The sequence below is a fragment of the Mastacembelus armatus genome, chromosome 17 (assembly GCF_900324485.2).
Source record: "Mastacembelus armatus chromosome 17, fMasArm1.2, whole genome shotgun sequence".
NCBI classification, from domain to species: Eukaryota; Metazoa; Chordata; class Actinopteri; order Synbranchiformes; family Mastacembelidae; genus Mastacembelus; species Mastacembelus armatus.
In genome coordinates, this window is record NC_046649.1 from 23,799,288 (window position 1) to 23,823,050 (window position 23,763).

The following is a 23,763-nucleotide window of genomic DNA, read 5'->3' on the forward strand; positions in this document are numbered from 1 at the left end:
AACACACATTCACTCATTTAGGCCCAATACAGTTCTCTTCAAATGTGTGAGATCAGATTAGTCACATGACTAATTGTCAGCATTTTTACGTAGATGTGTATTACGGCATATTTGACTGAACAGTCCCAGCTCAGGCTCCACTTACTATATCATGTAACTGTGTTCATGCATTAGCAGAAGTCAGAGCAGGAAACTGACAGATTTCAATCAGACCTGTTTTCATCTGTGGTTCCCAGCATGCCATGCGGACGATGCAGTTCACCGACGAGAGCATCGGGGAGATCCTGCGCCTCCTGGCTGGGATCCTCCACGCCGGAAACATCGAGTTCATGACGGCCGGAGGAGCACAAGTCTCCTCGAAGTCAGGTCAGAGTTCCTCCTCAGCGTCCACACCGTCCTGTGCACGTCCTCCAACTTCTGCTCTGTTGTCTGAGAGACAAACAACATCGACAGCGTTTGTCCCGTAGTGTCCGATGCCTTAAAGGGACTTTGTTGACGACAAAGACCTACATGGATCTCTTCTTCTATAGGCGACCACTTCTTTGCTTTTACAGTTTTAAAGTGTTTCAAAACAAACAGTTTAGCCCAGACCCAGAGGAAACAACCCACATCTACACAACCTGCAGCTTTTCCAACAGGAATCAAATTCACTCAGATTCCTCTTGTCTTTGTTTTTCTGGTCTGTGTTTCATTTTGAAGACAAATGTTCCAGTAAATTGAAACATGCTGACTCTGGTCCAGGCCTCAGACGTTCACAGCTTTGATTTCTGTCTCATCAGGCCTCTGAGGTTTATGACCTGAACAAGTGCAACTGTGTTAATATTGGAGAGTCAAAGGTGAAGCCCGACAAAGTTATTGATTATTGGAGAGGTTTGATTATTGATTACTGGAGAGGTGAGGGTGCAGGCCACCAGAGATTTACTGCTTCCTGCTGTTGGACTGGACTGAGCTGAAAGAATAATGAAAATGTTTTTTCAGGATATGAAAATGAAGTGAAAGCAGGATTGTACGAACAGACGCCCTCGGCTGATGTTTGCTGATGTTTAACATGAAGCTCTGTGTCTGCAGCTCTCACCCGGGCGGCCGACCTCTTGGGGCTGAACTCGGATCAGCTGGCTGAGGTTCTGACCCACCGGTCCATGATCCTGAGGGGCGAGGAGATCTCCACACCGCTGACTGTGGAGCAGGTCAGCACACTCCAGTCACAAACAGTTTCTTTAAGAATTCCTGTGACGTTTTTCTGTGGAGCCGAACACCAGTAAACATTTCCACTGCTGCTGTGCAGGCGGTGGACTCCAGAGACTCCATGGCCATGGCACTTTACTCCCAGTGTTTCAACTGGATCATCCGCAAACTCAACAGCCGCATCAGGGGCAAAGAGGACTTCAGATCCATCAGCATCCTGGACATCTTCGGATTTGAGAACTTCGAGGTGTGTTTGAACTAAAGGAACTAAACCTTTATTAACCTCATAATATGTAACTGAGAGGAGAAAACATATTCCAGTGGTGTTTAGTCTGATATGACCTGAAAGTCTAATTACTTCTCTGGGATAAATGAAGTTTATTTGGTTCAATTGAATCAGATTAAATTCCAGATTGACCTTTGATTGTTCCTCAGTGTTTCAGTCAAAGTGTGTTAATGAAGGATTCAGTAAGTGGCCCTGAGGGGCTGCTTGTTTTTCACTTCATTAGTCTGTGATATCTGCCTCGTTTTGTTCCCTGCAGATCAACCGCTTTGAGCAGTTCAACATCAACTATGCAAATGAGAAGCTTCAAGAATATTTTAACAAGCACATTTTCTCCCTGGAGCAGCTCGAATACAACAAGTAGGTGGAGGTTGTTCCCTCGCTTTGTTTTTCGCTCTAAACCTCCACGCTGCTCATTTACAAACTCTCCTTATTTCCTCCGCCTGCAGAAATGTTCTTGTCTGATAATGTTCAGAGCTTAAACACCAGTAACTGGGTGTTTTGAATGTTAATGGGCAGAATCCAGGAGCAGAGGAAGAGGCTTTGGGCTGGTACACTGTTAGTAGATGAACAAGATTTTCATTTTATGCCATTTAATGGTGTAATAATTAGAATTAGCTGCTTTTATTACAAAGTTAGTAAATGTACTGATGTGAAGACAGAAATGTAACATTGCTGAAGCATAATGTTGTTTCAGATTCAAGCTCAGTCTGTTTTATGTTTTACTGCATTTTTACAGTTTTTATCTTAAAGTGTTTATGTGCCATAAATTAGCTCTGACCCAGGTCATTGTTTTTTGGCTGCTTCCTGCAGGGAGGGCCTAGTTTGGGTCGACATCAACTGGATGGACAACGGAGAATGTCTGGACCTGATCGAGAAGGTGTGTGGGTCCAACTGAATTCTAGTTTCACTTCAGCACTGAAGCAGGATGATGTTAAAGCAAAACATTTAGAAGTAAAATTAGTTAAGTACTATTTCTTAGGTACTGTACTTCAATCCAACTCTGAGGTATTAGTACTTTACCTGAGTATTTTCATGTTGTGCTACTTCACTACATGTCGGAGTCAAACCTTGGACTTTTTCCTGCTCTACATTTAACTGATAACTTTATTGACCCCGGTGGAAAATTCCCAACGTCAGATACCCAGCAGTATATAAAGTACTTCAAATTAGAAGTATATAAGGTAGTTAACGTCAGCTACCCAGCGGTATATAAAGTACTTCAAATTAGAAGTACATAAGGTAGTTAACGTCAGCTACCCAGCGGTATATAAAGTACTTCAAATTAGAAGTACATAAGGTAGTTAACGTCAGATACCCAGCAGTATATAAAGTACTTCAAATTAGAAGTATATAAGGTAGTTAACGTCAGCTACCCAGCGGTATATAAAGTACTTCAAATTAGAAGTACATAAGGTAGTTAACGTCAGCTACCCAGCGGTATATAAAGTACTTCAAATTAGAAGTACATAAAGTAGTTAACGTCAGCTACCCAGCGGTATATAAAGTACTTCAAATTAGAAGTACATAAGGTAGTTAACGTCAGCTACCCAGCGGTATACAAAGTACTTCAAATTAGAAGTACATAAGGTAGTTAACGTCAGCTACCCAGCGGTATATAAAGTACTTCAAATTAGAAGTACATAAAGTAGTTAACGTCAGCTACCCAGCGGTATATAAAGTACTTCAAATTAGAAGTACATAAGGTAGTTAACGTCAGCTACCCAGCGGTATATAAAGTACTTCAAATTAGAAGTACATAAGGTAGTTAACGTCAGCTACCCAGCGGTATATAAAGTACTTCAAATTAGAAGTACATAAGGTAGTTAACGTCAGCTACCCAGCGGTATATAAAGTACTTCAAATTAGAAGTACATAAGGTAGTTAACGTCAGCTACCCAGCGGTATATAAAGTACTTCAAATTAGAAGTACATAAGGTAGTTAACGTCAGCTACCCAGCGGTATATAAAGTACTTCAAATTAGAAGTACATAAAGTAGTTAACGTCAGCTACCCAGCGGTATATAAAGTACTTCTAATTTGAAGTACATAAGGTAGTTAACGTCAGCTACCCAGCGGTATATAAAGTACTTCAAATTAGAAGTACATAAGGTAGTTAACGTCAGCTACCCAGCGGTATATAAAGTACTTCAAATTAGAAGTACATAAGGTAGTTAACGTCAGCTACCCAGCGGTATATAAAGTACTTCAAATTAGAAGTACATAAGGTAGTTAACGTCAGCTACCCAGCGGTATATAAAGTACTTCAAATTAGAAGTACATAAGGTAGTTAACGTCAGCTACCCAGCGGTATATAAAGTACTTCTAATTAGAAGTACATAAGGTAGTTAACGTCAGCTACCCAGCGGTATATAAAGTACTTCAAATTAGAAGTACATAAGGTAGTTAACGTCAGCTACCCAGCGGTATATAAAGTACTTCAAATTAGAAGTATATAAGGTAGTTAACGTCAGCTCCAACATTAAAGTGATCAACACAATTATTGATTCAATTCGTGTGAAATGTGCACCTGATGATGATGGTGATGATGATGATGATGATGATGGTGATGATGATGATGTTTCCATAGAAACTGGGGCTCCTGGCACTGATGAATGAGGAGAGTCACTTCCCCAAAGCCACAGACGACACCTTACTGGAGAAACTCCACAGCCAGCACTCAGTACGTCTCCGTCCCACACATTTCACCTTTTTCTCCGCTCGACCTTTCACTCCTCACCTTTAACCTTTACAACTCGAGCATCTCACCAACAGCTGGTGCAGCTGTCTGGTCCGACAGATGTTTCTCCAAAGGTAGAGGTTCTCTGGAACTGAAGAGCTCCCCAGTCGAAGACATGTCAGTCAGTCATCATGACCCTGCTCCTGTATTTTTATTACTGAAGTGCAGTGTCTAAAACCTCTGTCCAATAGGATCAATCCACGTTGGGGCTCAGGTCCTGAGGAGGACAAAAGGTTAACGGTGATTTTGATGGAATAACAGATTATTTCAAACCAGAGACCTGAAGACAGATAAAGGCCCTGGAAACAGATGAAATATAGTTTTTCCTTTACTGGCACAGACTGATCCTTTTATCTAACAACAGTGTAGTTATGAATATTTCCCCAGGTGTGTTTCAGGTGGACGGGATGGGCGGCTGTGGTTTTTAAGGGTGTGAGGACAGTTTCTAATGAAACCCTTTGTGTTGCTGCAGAAAAACCCTTTCTATGTGAAACCCCGCGTTGCTGTACACAACTTTGGAGTGAAGCACTATGCTGGAGAGGTAGGCCCCCAACACCTGAGCTGAGTGTGTGCTTTTATTTCAGCAGGTCAGACTAAACTGTGTGAAGCTGTTGCTGCTGCTTCTTTTGCTTTTGTCTTTGCTGCCGTAAAAACCCTCTGGCGCCCCCTTGTGGCTCGTTGCAGGTGTTGTACGACGTGAGGGGGATGTTGGAGAAGAACAGAGACACGTTCAGGGACGACATCCTCAACCTGCTGAGGGAGAGCAGGTAGGCTGCAGCATTTCTGCCCTTTTCCAATGTTCATCCAAGAAGCAGCTTCATTCAAATATTCAATATTATTAAGGTCCTGTCACTGTAAACTCACTGCGGTCATGATTCAGCTGTTTGTTTCCCACCTGATTTGTGGTCGTCAGGTTGGACTTTGTCTACGACCTGTTCGAACACGTGTTGAGCCGAAACAAACAGGACACTCTGAAGAGCAGCTCCAAGCACAGGCGGCCCACGGTCAGCTCCCAGTTCAAGGCAAGTCACAGACAGACAGACAAACAAACAGCAGCCGTGTCCACGACTGGTAACTTTACATCGAAGTACATGTCATTTTCTGACACTAGTAGTGCTGTAGTACCATTATCAGCAGTAGTGTTACAGTAGTGCTAGAAACAGAAGGGACAATACCAGTGGTAGTAGCATTTACTATAGTATTAGTTGGAGCAACAGCAGTACTGCAAAAATTGTAGTAGAGGTCATAGTATGGCTACTGGTAGTTAAGTTTTATTAATAGTAGTAGTGTTTGTAGCTGCAGTGATAATAGCAGCTACTGTTGAAACAGTATTAGCTGCAGTAGTAGTTGGTAGGATAGCAGTAATATTAAGTAATACTAGGGATGTAAGTAGTAGCAATGTGGCAAAAATGATTTAGAAATAATGGTTGCAGTATCAGTGCAGTACAGCTGTTACTGTAATACTGATGGAAGGAGTAGTAGAATTACAAATTATTGCAGTTGCAGTAATAATAGCATGTTTAATAGCTTTAGTTCTAGTACCTGTAGTAGTAATAGTGATGACTTATGACATAGATTTTATTCTAGTCATTGTAAGAATTGCAGTACTTCCAGTGCTTCAGTATTGTTGTAATTAGTATCAGTAGTAGTAGGTCCTTTACTTGGAGAACTACAAAAATGAGCCTCAGTACGTGTAATACTGTAGTATCTGCAGTACTCTGAGCAGTAATGATGCTCTCTGCACCTGTTTGTTGCAGGACTCCTTGCACTCCCTGATGGCCACTCTCAGCACGTCCAACCCATATTTCATTCGATGCATCAAACCAAATACGTGCAAGGTGAGTACTCCGAAGTATTCCCGCCCACACACACCTCCCCCTGAGCAAACATCCGCGGGGCAGTTTACCCTGAGTGTGTATGGATCGACGCAGACGGGAATGAGAGGTGCCTGGCCCTGTGTGGCCCTTTGACCCCCAGGTTGCTTAGCAACGGGCAGGGGTAGCAGAGAATGCTGGGTAATGTAAACAGGAGCGGTTCGTGTTCACACGGTGTTGTAATGAGTTTGTCTTTACTGATATGTGATGATATTTAAATATAACAGATCAATAATTAACCTTAGCCTCATTAACCAGCTTATCTCAGACTTTATGCTTATACAAGATGCTGAGCAGCTGATTGCTAATTAAAGAACCATGAAGGAACTGGCCCGTGTATTGATCAGTCCATTGGCAGGACTGTTCTCAGATCAGTATCTTATCAATATCTAAGTGGGGGCATTGTCGCCTCATTAGCAGACGTCAGATGTGACGTCAAACTTCGATCAACATGGAATCAGTCACATTGATTGGTGATGCAGGTAGTTATTGATAGTTCCCAGGCCTGGTCATCAGAGAACCGATATGTTTGTAAATGATCTGACCATGAAATCCATCAACGCCACATGTCCATTAGAGCTGTAGGCTTTTCTACTGATCAGGATCAGAACAGACTCAGCTGCTTCTGGTGGTGGTCTTGTTGAGGTCCTGAGTTCTTGGACAGCAGTGGGTATCAACCTCTTATCAATAGCAAGATCAACAGAAACGCTTCGTTTCCAGTTTTTGACTCCAAACTGATCAAAAATCAAACTGCTATTGAATCTGTTGTTTATCGAGCAGCAGCTGCGTCAGGTGTTTCTGTTATTTTGTCCACTCAGTGTATACTCACTTCTCTGCCCGGCAGCTGTGACGGAGTTGGACGTGGACACTGGGAGGTTTGTGACGCAGATGTGAAGGAGTTCAGTGTTTTCAGCTTCTCTCTGTCGTCTGTGGGGTTTTTTTATTCACACACACACACACACACACACACACACACACACACACACACACACAGAGGATCCTTCTGTCCGGAGCCATGTTTGTGCTTTTTGTTCCCTGGATGACACATGAGGCTGTGTCAGAAAACTGGGAATCATCATCATCATCAGTGACACTTTGGTGTCCAAAGGTAGATGTACACACAGTCAGAGTCGGTCGCAGCTCCGCTGGACAGCCGGTGTGTTTTTATGAGCCTGATCGAATGTTAAACAAGGCAGGATGAACCTTAGAGTGGAGCTTAATGTAGTGAGGGGAGGAGGAGGGAGGGTTTGTGCCGCCCCAGGGAGAACCAGGGGTCAGGGTGACACGAGAGGCGTCCCTGTCATCTGCTTGTTTCACCATGAGCAGGTGTCAGAGGGGAGGAGGCAGCGGAGATGGAAACATGATGACACTGTGTGTTTGTGAGCGACGGTGCAGTTAAACCAGAAGAATCGAGTCTCACTGGTCGCTCCTGGTTTTTGCTCTTCATTTTTTAGAGCTAAAGCCTCTTTGGGGGGAAGCAGGGAGGACTTGCTGCCTCACCACGAGCTATTTTGGGTGCAGTGATGTAACAGGCCCTGTAGAGCCATGGGCCTCCTGCAGATGGTCAGGAGGGTCTCTGTGGAAATATCAATATATTGACAGAATGTATAATCGTGTGGACCGGCTGTTGGCTGCACATATTAACTCTCACATCTGTGCTTGTTCTGTGAACGTTCAAATTATTATTCACTGAAGACACGAGTATCTGCACAGTGAGATCTTCCAGTCTGTCTTTAAGGAAAGTTCTGTTGGGGTTTTATAGACCTGGGTTAAGTTTGTTGCTGCTGCTCTGACTGTGGGTCGTGTTCATTCCAAACACTGGATTATCTTCACTGCTATCAGCTTTATTTCTTCTGTCTCGAGCATCATGTCTGTCAGGCAGATGTTCTGTTCTCTTCATCCAGCAGCATATTCTCTACTTGTCCCCACAGAAAGGTCCAAAACAAAGCCCATCAAATCGGCTATTGTTGCTCGTCTTAAACTTTTATGTTGGGATGTTCACACATTGTGTAGGTGCTGAGGAGCTGGCAGCCTTCAGAGTGGATCAAAGGATGCTCTGCAGGCAGATGTCAGCAGCTACTGATGTTTCCTTTTGTGCGTCTCAGACGCTGCAGCACTTGCTCGTAAAAAGCTGTCGCCTTCATCGTCTCCGCTCATCACTTCCCTCATCACGTCAGTGTGTCTGTGTTTTGACACCAACGACAACAGATTATAGAGACTGGTCGGAGCCTGTTGGTTTAGTTCTCGCTGTCATCAGGCCTGGGCGTGTGTTGACGGCACGTTGCTGTCGGTGATTAGTCTGAACCGTCGTCTGTGACGTGTCGAGTCCCGGCAGTGATTCTCTGGATGAAGGGAAGTCTGGTGGCTCTGGTCGCCCACTGCAGGCTGAGCTTGTTGAACTGGAGTAATAACCACACTGGGGTTGATGCTAACTGGGCAGTGTGTGCTAACCCTCGCTGCTGTTCACATTAGGAAGCAAAGAAACTACTGGAATACACACAATAGCCACATTTCACAGGTTGTGTTTGCATTGTAACCACTTAACGGCCCGTCAGATTAATTTGCATCTGGATCAGCTTCACTGAGAAAAACAAGATAAACCATCCACAGCCGTTACACAGCAAACAGCTATAGATTCATTCCTCTGTGCAAAGTCACATGAAACCATTCTGTTTCCAGCTCAGCCAGTCTGAGGCAGAGTCCCACCAGTTCATCACACCAGTCTGGAGTTAGCACAGACTGGAGTCAGAGTTTGAATGTAAACAGCCCACTCTCTCTCTCTCTCTCTCTCTCTCACACACACACACACACACACGCACACACACTGAAAGGCCCTACAAGTGGCTCACACAAATTAGCCTCAGCAGGCGACGCATCACCATGGTAACCACGTCCCTCCCTCGCCACAGAGAAAGGGGAGTGGAGTCCGTGGATTGAAAGCCTTTGTTTGACTGTGTGTGTGTGTGTGTGTGTTTGAGCCGTCAGCGTGTTGAGGAGACAGGCTGCAGCTCTGGGAAGTTTTCTGTCATTTTCCGTTTGTCTCGGACCTGAGAAGCCCGACGGCCGCGGAGCGGGGAGCTGAGATGCACGGTGAGACCTGATGCTTGTTTCAGATGGCGGTGCGTTCAAGTGCTCGCTTGTTGCGCAGGGTTCGAGCATGCAGGGGAGGGTTTTAGTGCTGTGGAATGAGCTGAGGTGGTTTGTGTTCGGCTGCATGACAGATGCACAAAGAGCTTTTCTCATCATCGCAGGCTTTGCTGTTTCATTTTTAGTGGTTTGTGCCAAAAAGCAAAGTGTCACTGAAGAGAAACATGTTGGTTTGAAGAAATAAGAAAGGAAGAAAGAATTTCAACATCCAGCCTGAAGCTGTTTTTAATGACACCAGTCAGACATAATGAATAATGAGACTAGCTGGGATCATCTTTTAGTTCATTCTGCTGCACTGAATGAACACACAGCCTCTCTGAAGGAGTGTGTGATGATTGTTATGATGGAGCTCGGAGGCTGTTGAGTCGATGCCGTGTTAATGAAGACAAACTGGTGACTGATGATCGCGGCTTAAAGGAAACTGTTTGATTCACTTCGGTTTGTGCAAAAGACACAGTTGAGTTTGAGATGACGTGATTTTGTTTTTATGTGTTTGTGAAAGTCACTCACTGTTGAAAGAATCAAACCATGTTTAAAAATGTACCATGTGACTTGAGGCTTCTCTGTCCAGGCCCTAGTAATGTAGTAATGATTTGTCACGTGTCAGTTTTCTGTCACTGTCAGTTCTTCAGTTTTCAACTTTTATCGACTAAACAACTAATTGATTCATTCAAAACATAAATAAGACCAGACCATAACTTCTCTTTTCAGAGACAAACTAGAGACGTGACCATCAGTGCAGTGTTCTTTGATTTAGGTTGAGACTGTTGTTGTCCAGTAGTGAGCCAGTGTTTCTGCACTGGAAGCCAAAGGCACCCAGTGAGAACTCCCAGTATCAGCCTGTGTACTAACTGGTTCTTCTCAGTAGACCTACCTCCTTTGTGTCTTTGAGGTTTCCACAAAACTCAGAGCAACAGGAATCCTCCTCCTAACTGGGTCAGACTTAAATCCTGCAGGGTCAGGGATTTGGGCTGGATTTATGTCCATCTATGAGCAGAAACATTGTTCCAGGGATTCCCCAAAACTCATTGGAGGAGCTTCTACTGAGCAGTGAGTGATAATCCCCACGGGTTCCCACATTCAGACCTGGACTCTGAGCAGCAAACACGGTCTGTGACAAAGGCACACAGGGGTCTTAGGGTTTTAAGATGCTCTTAGTTCTCTGGTGAAAGCAAGAATGTTGATCCTCCCTGAGAGAGAAGGCATTCGGCTGTGAAGAACTGATTCTCTGCTTCCACCTTCTCAACAGTGAAGGCGACAATTAGATGGTTTTACCTTCGATTGTGATGATAGAATATAAGTTTAACAGAAATTGTCTGGGTGTTGCCGTCTTTAGCCCTCGGAGCTGCTGAAGTGCAGTGGTGTTACTATATGATAAGTGGACTGATAAGTGGACTACCTGTCATTGCAGGAAGCTAAATCTTCCTGTTCACCAGTGCAGGGCAGAGCTGCTGAGCGTCACAAGGGAACAGTCCAGTGTGGTCCGTGAAGGGGAGGCAGCTCATCCTGAGTTTGGTTGTCTTTCCATGTTTGCCTTTTTCACCACCCTCGCAGGTTCCCAACCCCCTCGGGAGCGGACCACCACGCCCCCTTTTGTCCTGCCGAACGCCCCAGGCTGTGAGTCCTTTAGCGGGGACAGAGTTTAGCCCTCAGGCTATTGTCGTCATGTCTCTGCAGAGGCTGAGATGATCCGTCTGCCTCTGGATGCTGATTTACATCACTGCTGTTGTTCTCAGCTGATGGATTGTCAGACTTGAGCCAACTTCTTTCACTTTATGGACTCAGCTCAGGGGCACAGATATATAAGAACACAAGGGACAACAGCATCAGACTGAATGTGCTGAAATGAAGACATGACGACTGGGCTCTAAAAATAGGAACAGCCTACAACTAACAAATTCAAAACTCCACCTAGATACACAATGTTTTGGCTCATTTTCTCACGTATTAGCCCTGAACTGTGGCCCAAACATGTTCAGCATGAATCCTCTAGATCTTGTTTGAAAGAAATGAGGATCCAGACCTTAGAGAAAACCACAGAGGAAGAGAAGCCTCCTGAACCAGTGGCCGTTGTTACTGAGCAGCAGCCAGAATCCAACAAAAAGAGGAAACGACAGAGATAGAGGGGGAAAGAAAGGCAGAGGGCAGCTTCCTGACACCGCTCGGCTTTGTACCGCTGCAGCCCGGCCGTATGCAAATGAAGCGTATGCTAATGAGGCCTCCTCTGTGGCCGGTGGCAGTTAAAGGGCGCCATTCAACCACTCAGTCAAGATCTGCTGGTGAATTGGCCTCCCCTCATCTCGGCAGCTCAAATGGGCCATCAGGGGAGATGGGTGCTGAATAATGGGGCATTACAGCGGATATGAAAGCTCCCTCTCATTCTGAGCCCCCTACGCCCACTGAGGTCAGAGGGTGAGAGGGTCCCCGGGAGAATGGCTCTTACTGAATGTACTTCTGTAAGTCATAATGCTAGCTCACTGCCAAGTTGGGGGATTGATTTGTTGCTGCGGTCGTACACATTTATCAGTGAGTGGTCTGCAGTTTGACGTGCATGTTCTGTACGTCTGTGTGGACGTTTAAAGGGATGGAAAGGTCAGGTGGTTTAGCTGCAGGCGTCATGTGACAGTTTTTGGTGTTCGAGCTGTGAACGTGTGTTTCTGAAGCAGGTACTTAGCTCATTTTGGCTCTGGGTTTTATTTTAAAAGTACATTTTCAGTTTCTGTGTGTTCCCAAACATTAGCATCTAAAAGGAGAGAGACTATTGGATGGGAGAGGTTTGGGTTTTATGCAGCTGTTATAAAGTGAATATCTATCAGGGGCTATGTTTTCACTTTGTTCCACAGCCTCTAAATGGACAAAACTCCATCAGTGCAGCTTTAATTTGTTCCTCATTTTCCATAATCAGAGGAAACACTCAGCACCACGAAGCCTCGTCAGTGTTTTCTCTCGTCTGCCCAGAATACAAACGTTGGTGACTACTCTCAGCACCACAGTACCGTTAATAACACCATAATCAGTGCTGTAGTCCCGCCCCCAGACAGGAATCGAACCAGAGTCCAAAATCAATTCCTACAGCTGAGGAGAAAAGTGACACCTACGTCAGACACGGTTGATGGGTCACATTGTGCCTCCTGGGACTGTCAGTCCTGCAGTAACAGTGTTGAGAACAGCTGACAGGACTGATCCGCACAGGAACATCAGTTTCCTCATTTATAGTTTTGTGATTTAGTTTAGTGATTTATTGTTGAGCACAGAAACATTTTGACTCTGTGAGTGTTTTTGGTTTTTCCAAGATGCCTGACCATTTTGACCAGACGGTGGTTCTGAACCAGCTCAGATACTCTGGCATGTTGGAAACGGTGAAGATTCGGCGCACCGGCTTCCCCATCCGGAGACCTTTCCAAGAGTTCTGCTCCAGGTTGGTTCCAGCTGGCCCGTACAAACCTGGACTCAAACACGGTTTTAATGTGACACCTCCTGCTGGTGGAGCCCACGCTGCTCTGTTGAAACCAAAACATGCCGTACCATCACCTCGTGTGTTTTTATTAGTAAAGCTGGATTAGCTGGACCCTCACCTTTTCCTTTTCCTGCCTCTCCTCCAGGTATAAGGTGCTAATGCGAGGTGTGACGTGGCCGGATGAGCCGAGGGGGCGCTGCATCCAGCTGCTGCACCTGTACGACAGCAGCAGTGCAGACTGGCAGCTGGGCAGGACCAAGGTGAGGAACAGATGTTGGTTTTATCACACTATTTTATTATTATTACATTTGAGAAATAAATGTTTGCCTTCACTGGTCGTTGCTGGTTGTCGAGGAGACGTGACCTGGGCTCAGGAGAGTGTTTCAGTAACCGTGAGGTGCAGAAAACTAACAAACAGGTTTTGGTTTCCTGTGTGTTTGACTGTGTGTGTTTGTGTTTTATTTCTGGAAAGGAAGGAAATGATGTTTTAAAAGGCTCCGTTGGCTCTTTCAGAACGTTCTGACAGAACAGGAGATTTGTTTTCCCAGAGACTGTTTATTCCACAAACCTGCATTTCTTTCCTGCTGTCAGTGACACATCCCCTCTGCTCAGCTGGACTGTATTCTCCAGTCCATGCTGCACTCTGCTCCCCTCAAGGCTTAATTTGGCTTCATGCATCCTACCAATCCAGCTCAATGAAAGTGTGTGTGTGTGTGTGTGTGTGTGCGTGTGTGTGTGTTCATTAATAACTGAGGTCCAGAGCATCTGAAGTGTGGAATCCAACAGTGTTTGGATCCATTCAGCTTCCACTACAGGAGGAACATACCTACTGCTTGTGTGTGTGTGTGTGTGTGTGTGTGTGTGTGAGTGTGTGTGAGTGTGTGTGAGTGTGTGTGAGTGTGTGTGAGTGTGTGTGAGTGTGTGAGAGTGTGTGAGAGTGTGTGAGAGTGTGTGAGAGTGTGTGAGAGTGTGTGAGAGTGTGTGAGAGTGTGTGAGAGTGTGTGAGAGTGTGTGAGAGTGTGTGAGAATGAGATTGCTGTGGAGAAACAGCAGATGGGGGACACAGATTCCAGGTCCCAGCATGACTGAGTGACAGTGGAGGTTGAGGCCAGATTCACACAGACTTTGGCTCTGGGTGAAAAAATTCGAACCCTGTTGTCGACCTGAGCGGAGGACGTGTGTTACACACACTGGGCTCCAGCTGAACCGCAGCGTCCTGCAGAAACAGGCTGAATCTGGCTCCTTGTCTGCAGGGAAACGTAACATCGTGTGTCGGTGTCTGCACCTTTGAAAATATGCACAAGTTGATGGAGACACAGACATTTGCCAACTTTCCTTTGACCTGATTTACAACATCCAAAATGACGAGCGGAGTGTCTACGTCCCCTGAAAGCCCGGTGCTGAGCCGCAGTGGTTCCTGCTGCTCTGACTGCCTGTAAACCGCTAAATCAGTTCTATGTCCCTCGGAGGGATTCGAGCGCTCGGCCCTGCTGCCTCTCGGTGAGATTTACGTCGAGCTCCTTTCACTCCGCACATGTCCTCGCTATTGTCTGGCAGCTGTTTTTTGTTTTTTACAGCCTCAAACTTAATTTCCTGGAAGTGATGAGGCTCCGCTTGCTTCTGCAGGGTTCTGTTCTCTCTGTGGGCCTGACCTGTCCCGGTGAGCGGCGCTCCCTGAAGGCCCCAGCAGAAAGAATCCAAAGTGCGCCGAGGCTTAGCTGAGCTTTTGTTGCGGTGATTAGCATAGTAATGATTAAAAAGGATTAGTGGTCGAGTCCATTGGGATGCAGATTCGTGCAGTCGAACACGAGGCCGCACGTTTGTGCACGTGTGATTCATGAAGGGAGTGTTTCATGTGTTTTGTGTGTGTTTCGTGTGTGTTTCGTGTGTGTTTTATGTGTGTTTTGTGTACGACTCACTGGGCGTCTGTGTGTTGGATTGTACATGAGGAGAATCTTTTATTTTGATTTTATATGTGAGCAGCAGAGTACAAAGTACTCACATTGTGTACTTCAATAAAAGCAGCAGTACCACAGACTTAAAACACTCCACTACCAGTAGAATTAAATCCTAATTACATCAAGTAAAATGTATTTGAAGTATCAAAGTACAAATTCTGCAGTAAACTCAAGTGTTTTGCAGTTATATCTGATGTACATTAATGTACAAGTTGAACTTTACTGCAGTAGTTGTTTAAGATTGGACCAGTTTGAAGTACTTTATAAACTGTGGAGAACTTCATCTGCAGCAGAGCGTCATGTTCTACAGGATCTCACATGTTTGAACTTTTACCTGCACTAACTGCAGCTGCCAGACACATGGAGTAAAAGATTAAAATACATTTACTGAAGTAAAAGTTTTCTACCACTGAGTCTGTAGAGTCTGTTTTTAGTTGCAGTGACTTTGAACATGAAACATGTTGGTGTTTATCCTGAAACAGCCACAGATCAAACTGCTCGTTTCCTCCTACCAGCCAACAGAAAATCATTCAAATTATATTTAACTGACTTATTTGGACTAATGTGTGTTGGTCCTTTTGTCCCTGCCAGTCTAGTTCTTTGAAACTGAAGCTGATGCTTTACAGCCTGTGACCGTGCGTGTGTGCGTGTGTGTGTGTGTGTGTGTGTGTGTGTGTGTGTGTGTGTGCAGACATGTACTCTCCATGTTTCCTTGTTAATTAACCTGCTGATCAGTAATGTCCAAATCACCCCGTCGAGTTTGTGTTTCCCATGAGGATTCAACAGTGTCGCTCAGCCAACACACACACACACACACACACACACACACACACTGTACCCCCACAGCACCATGACATTCCCCAGTGTCTGTCGCTGACTCCCATATCTGAGCCCCTCCCTAATCGGATTAGTCCTCGGTGGGTCCAGGGTCTATCAATGGGCGACAGCGTGGTTCCTGTTGGGGGCAGCTGCACTCAGAGCCCGTGAGCTCGGCCTGTTCACGGTGACACGGAGCTGAAACCTTTAGCGGCGTGAACAAAAGGAGAGGAGGATGTGGCTCTGATTCATGTCAGCTGCTTTGTTCTCTGTTAAATGGTGGAGGTGGAGAACAGGAGGGACTGGGAATCTGTGTGTAATCCACTGTTTAATCACAGTTATGAATAAAGTGACTTAAATAACAGGATTGTTATGGCTCTGTCTCTGTCTTTTATATTTGCTTCACTCTGTAGATAAATCAGGGACGTGATCATGAATATCCTTTAACCCGTAAACCTCAGTCTAAATCTTCATTTCAGCCTAAATCAAACGCTTAAATCCTGCATTAAAACTCCCCACGTCCTCCTCTCCTCCCGTCTCAGGTCTTTCTTCGCGAGTCTCTGGAGCATCGTCTGGAGAAGCAGAGGGAGGTGGAGGTGCTGAAAGCAGCGATGATCATCCAGGCTCACGTCATGGGCTACGTGGCCAGGTAGGACTCGGCACCCACACGTCACAAACCTTCTTGGAAGCTGTTGTAACGTTTGTCTTCTTGTTGTGCATCTGACTTGATGCTTTCCTGCTCACAGGAAGCAGTACAGGAAGCTGCTGCAGTGCATTGTGGTCATTCAGAAGAACTACCGGGCTTTCTACTGGAGGAGGAAGTTCCTGCTCCTCCGCTGGGCAGCGCTCACCTTCCAGAAACGACTGCGAGGCCAGCTGGCCCGCCGGGCCTACAGCCAGCTGCTGGAGGAGAGGAGGAGGAGGGAGGAAGAGGAGGAGATGGAGAGGTGGGCAGTTTAAAGGAGTAGCCCGTAAAATCTTTTATTCTAGCAGCTGTTGCTCTCATGGAGCTCTTTACCAGTTTTACTGTCCTAAACTGTCTGTTTGACTGTGTCAGGGAGAGACGGAGGCTGGAGGCGGAGAGACTCGTCAGAGAGGTACGATCATTATGGATCAGGTGGCAAATGGCCAATGGTTGGTGGAAAAATACACTTGATTGTCTTAGGAGTTGAGTCTGTACCAGGGTGTAAAAGGTTTTTATATTTGTTTTAGGATGATGTTTTTTATTAAGTCGCTTTTCTAATTTGCATCCAGGCTGAGGAGGCCAGGAGGCTGGAGGAGCTGCAGCGTGCCGAGCAGGTGGCTCAGCCTGCACCATCAGCAGGCGCCCAACAGGAGCTGCAGACAGCAGAGGCCTTTGAGGAGGCAATCCGCCCCCACGAGGCATCGCAGGTGGAGGAGATCCTACGACTGGAGCGGGAGATCCAGGTGCTGCAGAGGCAGAAGGAGCGGCAGGAGCTGTCTCTGACCGAGGCCTCCCTCAACCGCCTGCAGCGCCTCCGCGACCAGGAGCTCAGGCGGCTGGAAGATGAAGCCTGCAAGGCGGCGCAACAGTTCCTGGACTCTCTGAACTTTGACGAGATCGATGAATGCGTGAGGAACATCGAGAGCTCCTTGGGGGTCGGTGAAGGGGATGAGAAGGAGAAAGAGGGTGGACGGAGGAGAGGCAGCGACGAAGAGGAGGTTGATGAAGGCTTTGGGGCAGATGATGAGGCCTTCAAAGATTCTCCGAACCCGAGTGAGCACGGCCACTCAGACGGCCAGAGGACGAGCGGGATCCGGACAAGTGATGACTCGTCCGAAGAAGACCCGTACGCCAATGATGTAATCCCACCCTTACCGCCCCCCACCCTCCTCCACCAGCCACTGCCTAAACCACCGGGGCACCCAGCCTGCCACAGCACCTCATCCAGCGGGGACTCAGCCTACTGCCACCCCCAGTCCTCATCTGAGGCTCAGTCTGATGACCTGGTGGAACTCATACCTCCAGACGAGGACTCGGACTACGACCAGGACGACTACGACGAGGGCGCCATCGTGTCCAGTGGCAGCATGGCCTTCTCCAACCCTCGCAGCGGACAGTGGTCTCCGGACTACCGCGGCTCTGTGGGCACCTACAACAGCTCGGGGGCTTACCGCTTCGGCTCAGAGGGGGCTCAGTCATCGGTGAGTATCCGCTGGGTGAGACGTAAGGTCACAGTTTGGACGGCTGGTTCTGCACGCAGAAGGAACAGTTTTCAAAGAACCTACCTGATCTGACCTAGTCGCTGTGTAAAGCATTTGCATTACCAGAACCTCAGCCTACTCCCAGGTCTTAGGATTTAACAAAATCTCCCACTTTTCAATCCATTTCTATTGTTGGTGTTTAGGATGGTTCAAAAGTGGAAACTACACCTGTAACTTGTAATTATTTGTGATTCCAGTTTGAGGACAGCGAGGACGACTTCGACAGGTTCGACACCGATGACGAGTTGTCGTATCGGCGGGACTCTGTCTACAGCTGCGTCACGCTCCCGTACTTCCACAGCTTCCTCTACATCAAAGGTTACTCCTTCACTATACTGCCTCCACTTCGATAGTCTGACCTCTGACCTCCACAGGGCAACAGAACAGTACAGACTCATTTAGAAGAATGAGCTTTTCTTCCAGAATCCAAAGCAGTTGCATCAAAAAGTCCCTTTATGTATGACTTGTCCTTGTAGCTGATCACCAAACAGCTTTAAAGTGAAATGTGCATGTTAGGGTGTGAGTCAATGCTCATGTTCCACTACAGGCGGCCTGATGAACACGTGGAAGCGCCGCTGGTGCGTCCTGAAGGACGAGACCTTCCTGTGGTTTCGGGCCAAGCAGGAGGCTCTGAAGCAGGGCTGGCTGCACAAGAAGGGAGGGGGCTCGTCGACGCTGTCCCGAAGAAACTGGAAGCGTCGTTGGTTCGTGCTGCGGCAGAGCAAGCTCATGTACTTCGAGAACGACGGCGAGGACAAGATGAAGGGGGTGCTGGACATGCATACTGCCAAGTACGTGCTTTTCAGACCTCGTCACTATACTGCCATCAGCCAGCTGTGCAGCAGGAGCTGATGTTCCACCTGCTGATAGACCAGTGTAGAGGAACTGAAGCAGAACACAGAGCAGGCGGAAATTAACACGGGGACTTGGGTTCCGATTAGGTGGAAAAGTTTATTTACATAATTGTATATTGGAGATATTTAACATAAGAGAATGCAAATAGGAAAAAACAGTCTGATGTACAGTTACTGCTGGATGCACCTTGTTATGATTGACATCTGGAATTAAGTCGCATTTATTTAATGCGTCATGTGCAGAGAAATCATCGATAACACTGGGAAAGAGAATGGGATCGATATCGTGATGCCTGATAGGACCTACCATCTGATCGCAGAGTCTGCAGAGGACGCCAGGTAAAGCTGTTGTGCTAAGATACATGCACATTTTATTTTACTTTATTATATTACAAAGCACATAAAACCTCATTTTGTACCTCAAAGCAAAGATCAATATCACTGTATAAAATAACACAAGAGAAGAAGAAGATAATTTAATATAATTGATTTAACCCAGAGATTGTTGTTTACATCAACAGTGGAATAATCGATTGTTTTGAGTGTAGCTCTGTTTATGTCCTGGTCTCTGTAAATGATGACTGGTTGCCGTCACAACCGTAATGTCTGGAGGGTGATGCTGATGATGATGTCTCCATGGTTACAGCCAGTGGTTCAGTGTCCTGAGTCAGGTCCATGGCTCCACAGAGCAGGAGATCAGAGAGATGCATGATGAGCAGGCCAACCCCCAGAACGCTGTGGTGAGTACTGGGGCAGGAGACTATTATTATTGTTTTAAAAACACTTTGTAGAGATGATTTGTAATTGGCACATATTTTGATATCGTGTGAAGGTTTTATGTAAAGTCTAAAGTCTTTTCTGATCATTAAACACTATGATCTGATATATTCAAATAAGAGAAAGCTCAAATGTATAAACATGGATGTTTATTCCACTTTGCAAATATTTTATACTCAGGCTTCTTCCTTTTAGTGACACAGATGTGTTGAAATCAGCACATCCTCAGTAGTTCCACCTGGGGAGTGAATGTGTGTGTGTGTGAGAGTGATAATTGGTTGGAAGGTCAAACTCATTATCTCATCCCTGAACACTGTTACTGAACCGTCCCGTCTGTCTCTCCAGGGGACGCTGGATGTGGGGATGATTGACTCGGTTTGTGCGTCAGATAATCCAGAGAGGTGAGGACCTGCGTCACACATCATATCACTTCTCTGCTTCATTTCACACACACAAACAAAACAGGACACAAAAAGTGTCTTAGATCAAATCTGTAAGTTCTTCACGTTATCAGTTTTATTTCATCTTGAAGTTGAAAATGTTTCTATTTAATTCAGCCACTAGTAGGTGCTGTTCTTTGCTAAATCTGCTAAATAAGAAACAAATCAATAATTCCTGCTTTTTTTTTTTTATCAGAAATTGTTTAGTCAGACTGATCCATCATTCTTCCACCTTTCTTCTTCTTCGTTAACCGTTTCTGAATCGTCACAGGCCCAACTCCTTCGTCATGATCACGGCGAACCGCGTGCTGCACTGCAACGCCGACACGCCCGAGGAGATGCACCATTGGATCACCCTGCTGCAGCGCTCTAAGGGAGACACCCGCGTCGATGGGCAGGAGTTCATCATCCGAGGTGACGACACCAAAACTTAATGCCACTCTCCCAGAATGCATTTAGGCTGCAGAATAGGTCAGATCGTCAGCAGAGCAGACACAGATATGAACAATGTTAGAGGAACATCTGAAAACTAGGAAGTTGGGAATGGATTGTGCAGATCAGATGAGTTTACAGGTGGAGTTTCTGGGTTGTGCTGGTGTTGATTTTTACAAATCTGTGAAGCTTCAGGTTTGACTGTTAAGTAATTCACAGAAATATTCCAATTTTATTATAAATGTAAAAAATACATGCAAGGAGACAAAATGGCAGCAACACGAGTAATGTCTGTTTTATTTCCCAGGCTGGTTGCACAAAGAGATGAAGAACAGTACCAAAGCCTCGCTGAAGCTGAAGAAGCGCTGGTTCCTACTTACCCACAATTCCCTGGACTACTATAAGAGCTCAGAGCGTAACGCCCTGAAGCTGGGAACACTGGTGCTGAACAGCCTCTGCTCAGTGGTTCAGCCGGACGAGAAAGTCTTCAAAGAGACCGGTAAGAGACACTGCAGAGTCTTCGGTTAAATCTGGTGGTTTCTCTGTAACGTCACGTCCTTCAGCATCGTAACAGGAAACTGTGGCTCTGTGGTCTCTGGTCTCTGACAGGCTACTGGAACGTCATCGTGTACGGCCGGAAACACTCGTACCGTCTCTACTGTAAGCTGCTGAATGAGGCCACGCGCTGGGCCAACTCCATCCAGAATGTCATCGACACCAAAGCGCCCATCGACACGCCCACCCAGCAGCTCATCCAGGACATCAGGGTAGGAAACGGTGTCCGGCTGGTGGAGACTGATGCAGAAGCTCCATCAGTTGCTGTAGAAAAGCCACAAAGACAATTGAAGATGCTATAACAATCATTATTCCAGAATAAATAACCTGCTAATGCTGCAGATGGGGGTCAAAAACAAACCTGTGTTAGATCCTCGTGCTGATGTTGGGCTGCTCTGCTCTCTGCAGGAGAACTGTCTGAACTCTGAGGTCGTGGAACAGATCTACAAGAGGAACCCCATCCTTCGCTACAGCCACCACCCGCTGCACTCGCCACTGCTGCCGCTGCCCTACGGAGACATCCACGTCACCGGTCAGTCACACAAACACACATGAAGGACTGGATCTGTAAATACTGAGCATGTTCCAGCCCAAAGCTGCTCTGCTTTCACAGCAAACCAGTCGTTTTTTATTTAGGGAGATTCATGAATGTAGTCGATTTTACACAACATGTTAAGGACAAACAGGAGGTTTGATGGTGCTGGACATCAAGGAACCAGACAGATCCTCAATGTACTGACTATAATGTAGAGGTTCACGGGTTCCTACTGTTTTCTACTACCAAGGCAAAATTTAAACTGGGAGATTTTTAAACCCGAAGCTGAAACGTTAGTCTCACCCAGTTTAAAGCTACAAAACCTCCATCTAACAACAAACACCATCAGTCCCGTCACTAACCTCTTCCCTCTGCCCTGCTCAGGTGAGAAGAACAGAAGCTACACAACGCTGCAGGACGAAGCCCTCAAAGTGTACAGCTCCCTGCAGCACCTGGAAGGTGTGGCCGACCCGGTGCCCATCATCCAGGGCATCCTGCAGACCGGCCAAGAGCTCAAACCGCTGCGGGACGAGCTGTACTGCCAGCTGATCAAACAAACCACACGGTCGCCGCAGCCGGGCAGCCCCGGGAACCTCTGCAGTTGGAAGATCCTGGCCTGCATGTCCTGCACCTTCGTCCCAACAAGGAGCATCCTCAGATACCTCAAGTTCCACCTGAAGAGGTATTTACGGAAGAGTTTATCATTTTATAAACTGTCTCACTGTGTGTTGAATCTCTTCCATTGATCAGTCTATATCTCTCTGTCCACAGGACCCGAGAACTCTTCCCCGGCTCAGAGATGGATCGATATGCTGCCATCACTCTCGACTCCCTCAGGAAGACCCGAGCCCGGGAGAACGTCCCGTCGCAGGAGGAGATCCGCTGCATCGTGGCCCGGCAGGACATGAGCACCACAGTTCACTGCCATGGAGGAGGCTCCTGCAAGATCACCATCAACTCACACACCACTGCTGGAGAGGTGGGTGACCACAGGGGCTGCTGGGAGACATTATTTACTTGTCACCGTTTGCTGCAGTGCTTTGTAGACATGGTGAACAGTAACTGATCACTGCCTTTACACTGCTGACATGTCACAGTACCAAACCACCAGAACTGAACCTCATCAGATTTTAGGTTTTACTTCCTTTGTCATCAGCTGCATAACTCCTGACTCACTAATCCTAAATGATGTTAGACATACTAAAACAATGTTGGTGTTTGGAACCAGGTGGTGGAGAAGCTGATCCGGGGCCTGGCCATGGAGGACAGCAGGAACATGTTCGCTCTGTTTGAACACAGCGACGCCACAGAAAAAGCCATCGAGAGTCGCACAGTCGTGGCCGACGTGATCGCCAAGTTTGAAAAGTAAGCGGCGCCGTACCCGTGTGTTCGTTTCTGAAGGAGGCCGATATCTTTGGCTCTCAGCCGTTACTAACTCGCTCTCTGGTCTGCAGGCTTTCAGCGAGCCCAGAAGAACACAACACCGGCTGGAAGTTTTACTTCAAGCTCTACTGCTTCTTGGACACAGACAACGTCCCCAAAGACAGCGTGGAGTTCGCGTTCATGTTTGAACAGGTAAGACAGAGTCTGACCTAAAGTCAACAGATCAATCATCCAAACTTAGCAGCACCTGTACTTCAAAGACAACGTAGATGGATTAAACTGCTCATTATCTGATAGTTTGGTCTACAACAGGAAAACTATAACCACAGTAAAGTAAAAGGTACCATCTTTAATTTTTTTGTTTTGTTTGTTTTACTACTTAAAAGAGCCAATTATCAAAACTGACTGCTGACTGATTTCCTGTTAAGTCAGTTATAAGTTAACAGCAAGTTCTAATGATTAGGAAACATTCTCTATTTTCCCAGAATAAAACAGGTTTACCTACTGGGGCAGTTGTTCTTCAGTCTGTCTTTATCTTATTTCTCTGTTTGTTTGTGTTACAGGCCCATGAGGCGGTTATTCGTGGTCAGTACCCGGCCCCTGAGGAGACTCTGCAGTTCCTGGCTGCTCTTAGACTTCAGTACCTGCTGGGTGATCACAGCTCCCAGGCCAACACCCCCGAGATGTCCCAGGTGTTCCCCATGGCACGACTGCGGGCCCGGGTGCAGAACTCAGCCAAGACATTTGCTCCAGGCAACAGCTCGGTGGGCGACCGCTCGGGGACGGCGGAGAGGAAGCGCTCTAGCTTCCTGGAGGGAACGCTGCGGCGGAGCTTCAGGAGTGGCTCCCTAAGTCGGCAGAAGCTGGAGGAGGAGAACAGCCTGGAGGCCTGGATGAGGGAGGAAGTGACGGCAGTGAGGACCAGCGTGATGGACAAGTGGAAGAAACTGCAGGGGATGAACCAGGAACAGGCCATGGTCAAATACATGTCGGTGGTGAAGGAGTGGCAGGGATACGGCTCCACGCTGTTCAACGTCGAAGTGAGCAACCTCCTCCTCAGTGAGTCTCATCAGCGTCCAGTCACCCCTCGGGGCACTCATG

General features: G+C 46.6%; 2 protein-coding genes across 13 annotated transcripts in view; one reads left to right on the top strand and one right to left on the bottom strand.

The window, feature by feature from the left end:
- The window catches only part of LOC113134345 (zinc finger protein 62 homolog), a 757,491-nt gene that overhangs the window by 631,242 nt on the left and 102,486 nt on the right, over positions 1–23,763 (bottom strand). The gene's annotated exons all lie outside the window — the stretch shown is intronic.
- Positions 1–23,763, top strand: part of myo10 (myosin X) — an 87,380-nt gene that overhangs the window by 60,808 nt on the left and 2,809 nt on the right. For all 3 annotated transcript variants that reach the window (XM_026313668.2, XM_026313667.2, XM_026313669.2), the window contains exons 10-39: positions 237–366; positions 1,069–1,187; positions 1,286–1,432; positions 1,728–1,828; positions 2,282–2,348; positions 4,059–4,151; positions 4,681–4,749; positions 4,893–4,975; positions 5,122–5,230; positions 5,966–6,046; positions 12,523–12,647; positions 12,832–12,946; positions 16,003–16,109; positions 16,207–16,407; positions 16,518–16,557; positions 16,715–17,626; positions 17,884–18,004; positions 18,234–18,477; positions 18,784–18,879; positions 19,187–19,280; positions 19,663–19,718; positions 20,029–20,171; positions 20,497–20,688; positions 20,799–20,956; positions 21,153–21,276; positions 21,664–21,961; positions 22,051–22,258; positions 22,508–22,644; positions 22,734–22,854; positions 23,226–23,702. In XM_026313668.2, coding sequence (XP_026169453.1) covers positions 237–366; positions 1,069–1,187; positions 1,286–1,432; positions 1,728–1,828; positions 2,282–2,348; positions 4,059–4,151; positions 4,681–4,749; positions 4,893–4,975; positions 5,122–5,230; positions 5,966–6,046; positions 12,523–12,647; positions 12,832–12,946; positions 16,003–16,109; positions 16,207–16,407; positions 16,518–16,557; positions 16,715–17,626; positions 17,884–18,004; positions 18,234–18,477; positions 18,784–18,879; positions 19,187–19,280; positions 19,663–19,718; positions 20,029–20,171; positions 20,497–20,688; positions 20,799–20,956; positions 21,153–21,276; positions 21,664–21,961; positions 22,051–22,258; positions 22,508–22,644; positions 22,734–22,854; positions 23,226–23,702 — 4,968 coding nt within the window. The remainder of the gene's footprint in view (positions 1–236; positions 367–1,068; positions 1,188–1,285; positions 1,433–1,727; positions 1,829–2,281; positions 2,349–4,058; positions 4,152–4,680; positions 4,750–4,892; positions 4,976–5,121; positions 5,231–5,965; positions 6,047–12,522; positions 12,648–12,831; positions 12,947–16,002; positions 16,110–16,206; positions 16,408–16,517; positions 16,558–16,714; positions 17,627–17,883; positions 18,005–18,233; positions 18,478–18,783; positions 18,880–19,186; positions 19,281–19,662; positions 19,719–20,028; positions 20,172–20,496; positions 20,689–20,798; positions 20,957–21,152; positions 21,277–21,663; positions 21,962–22,050; positions 22,259–22,507; positions 22,645–22,733; positions 22,855–23,225; positions 23,703–23,763) is intronic.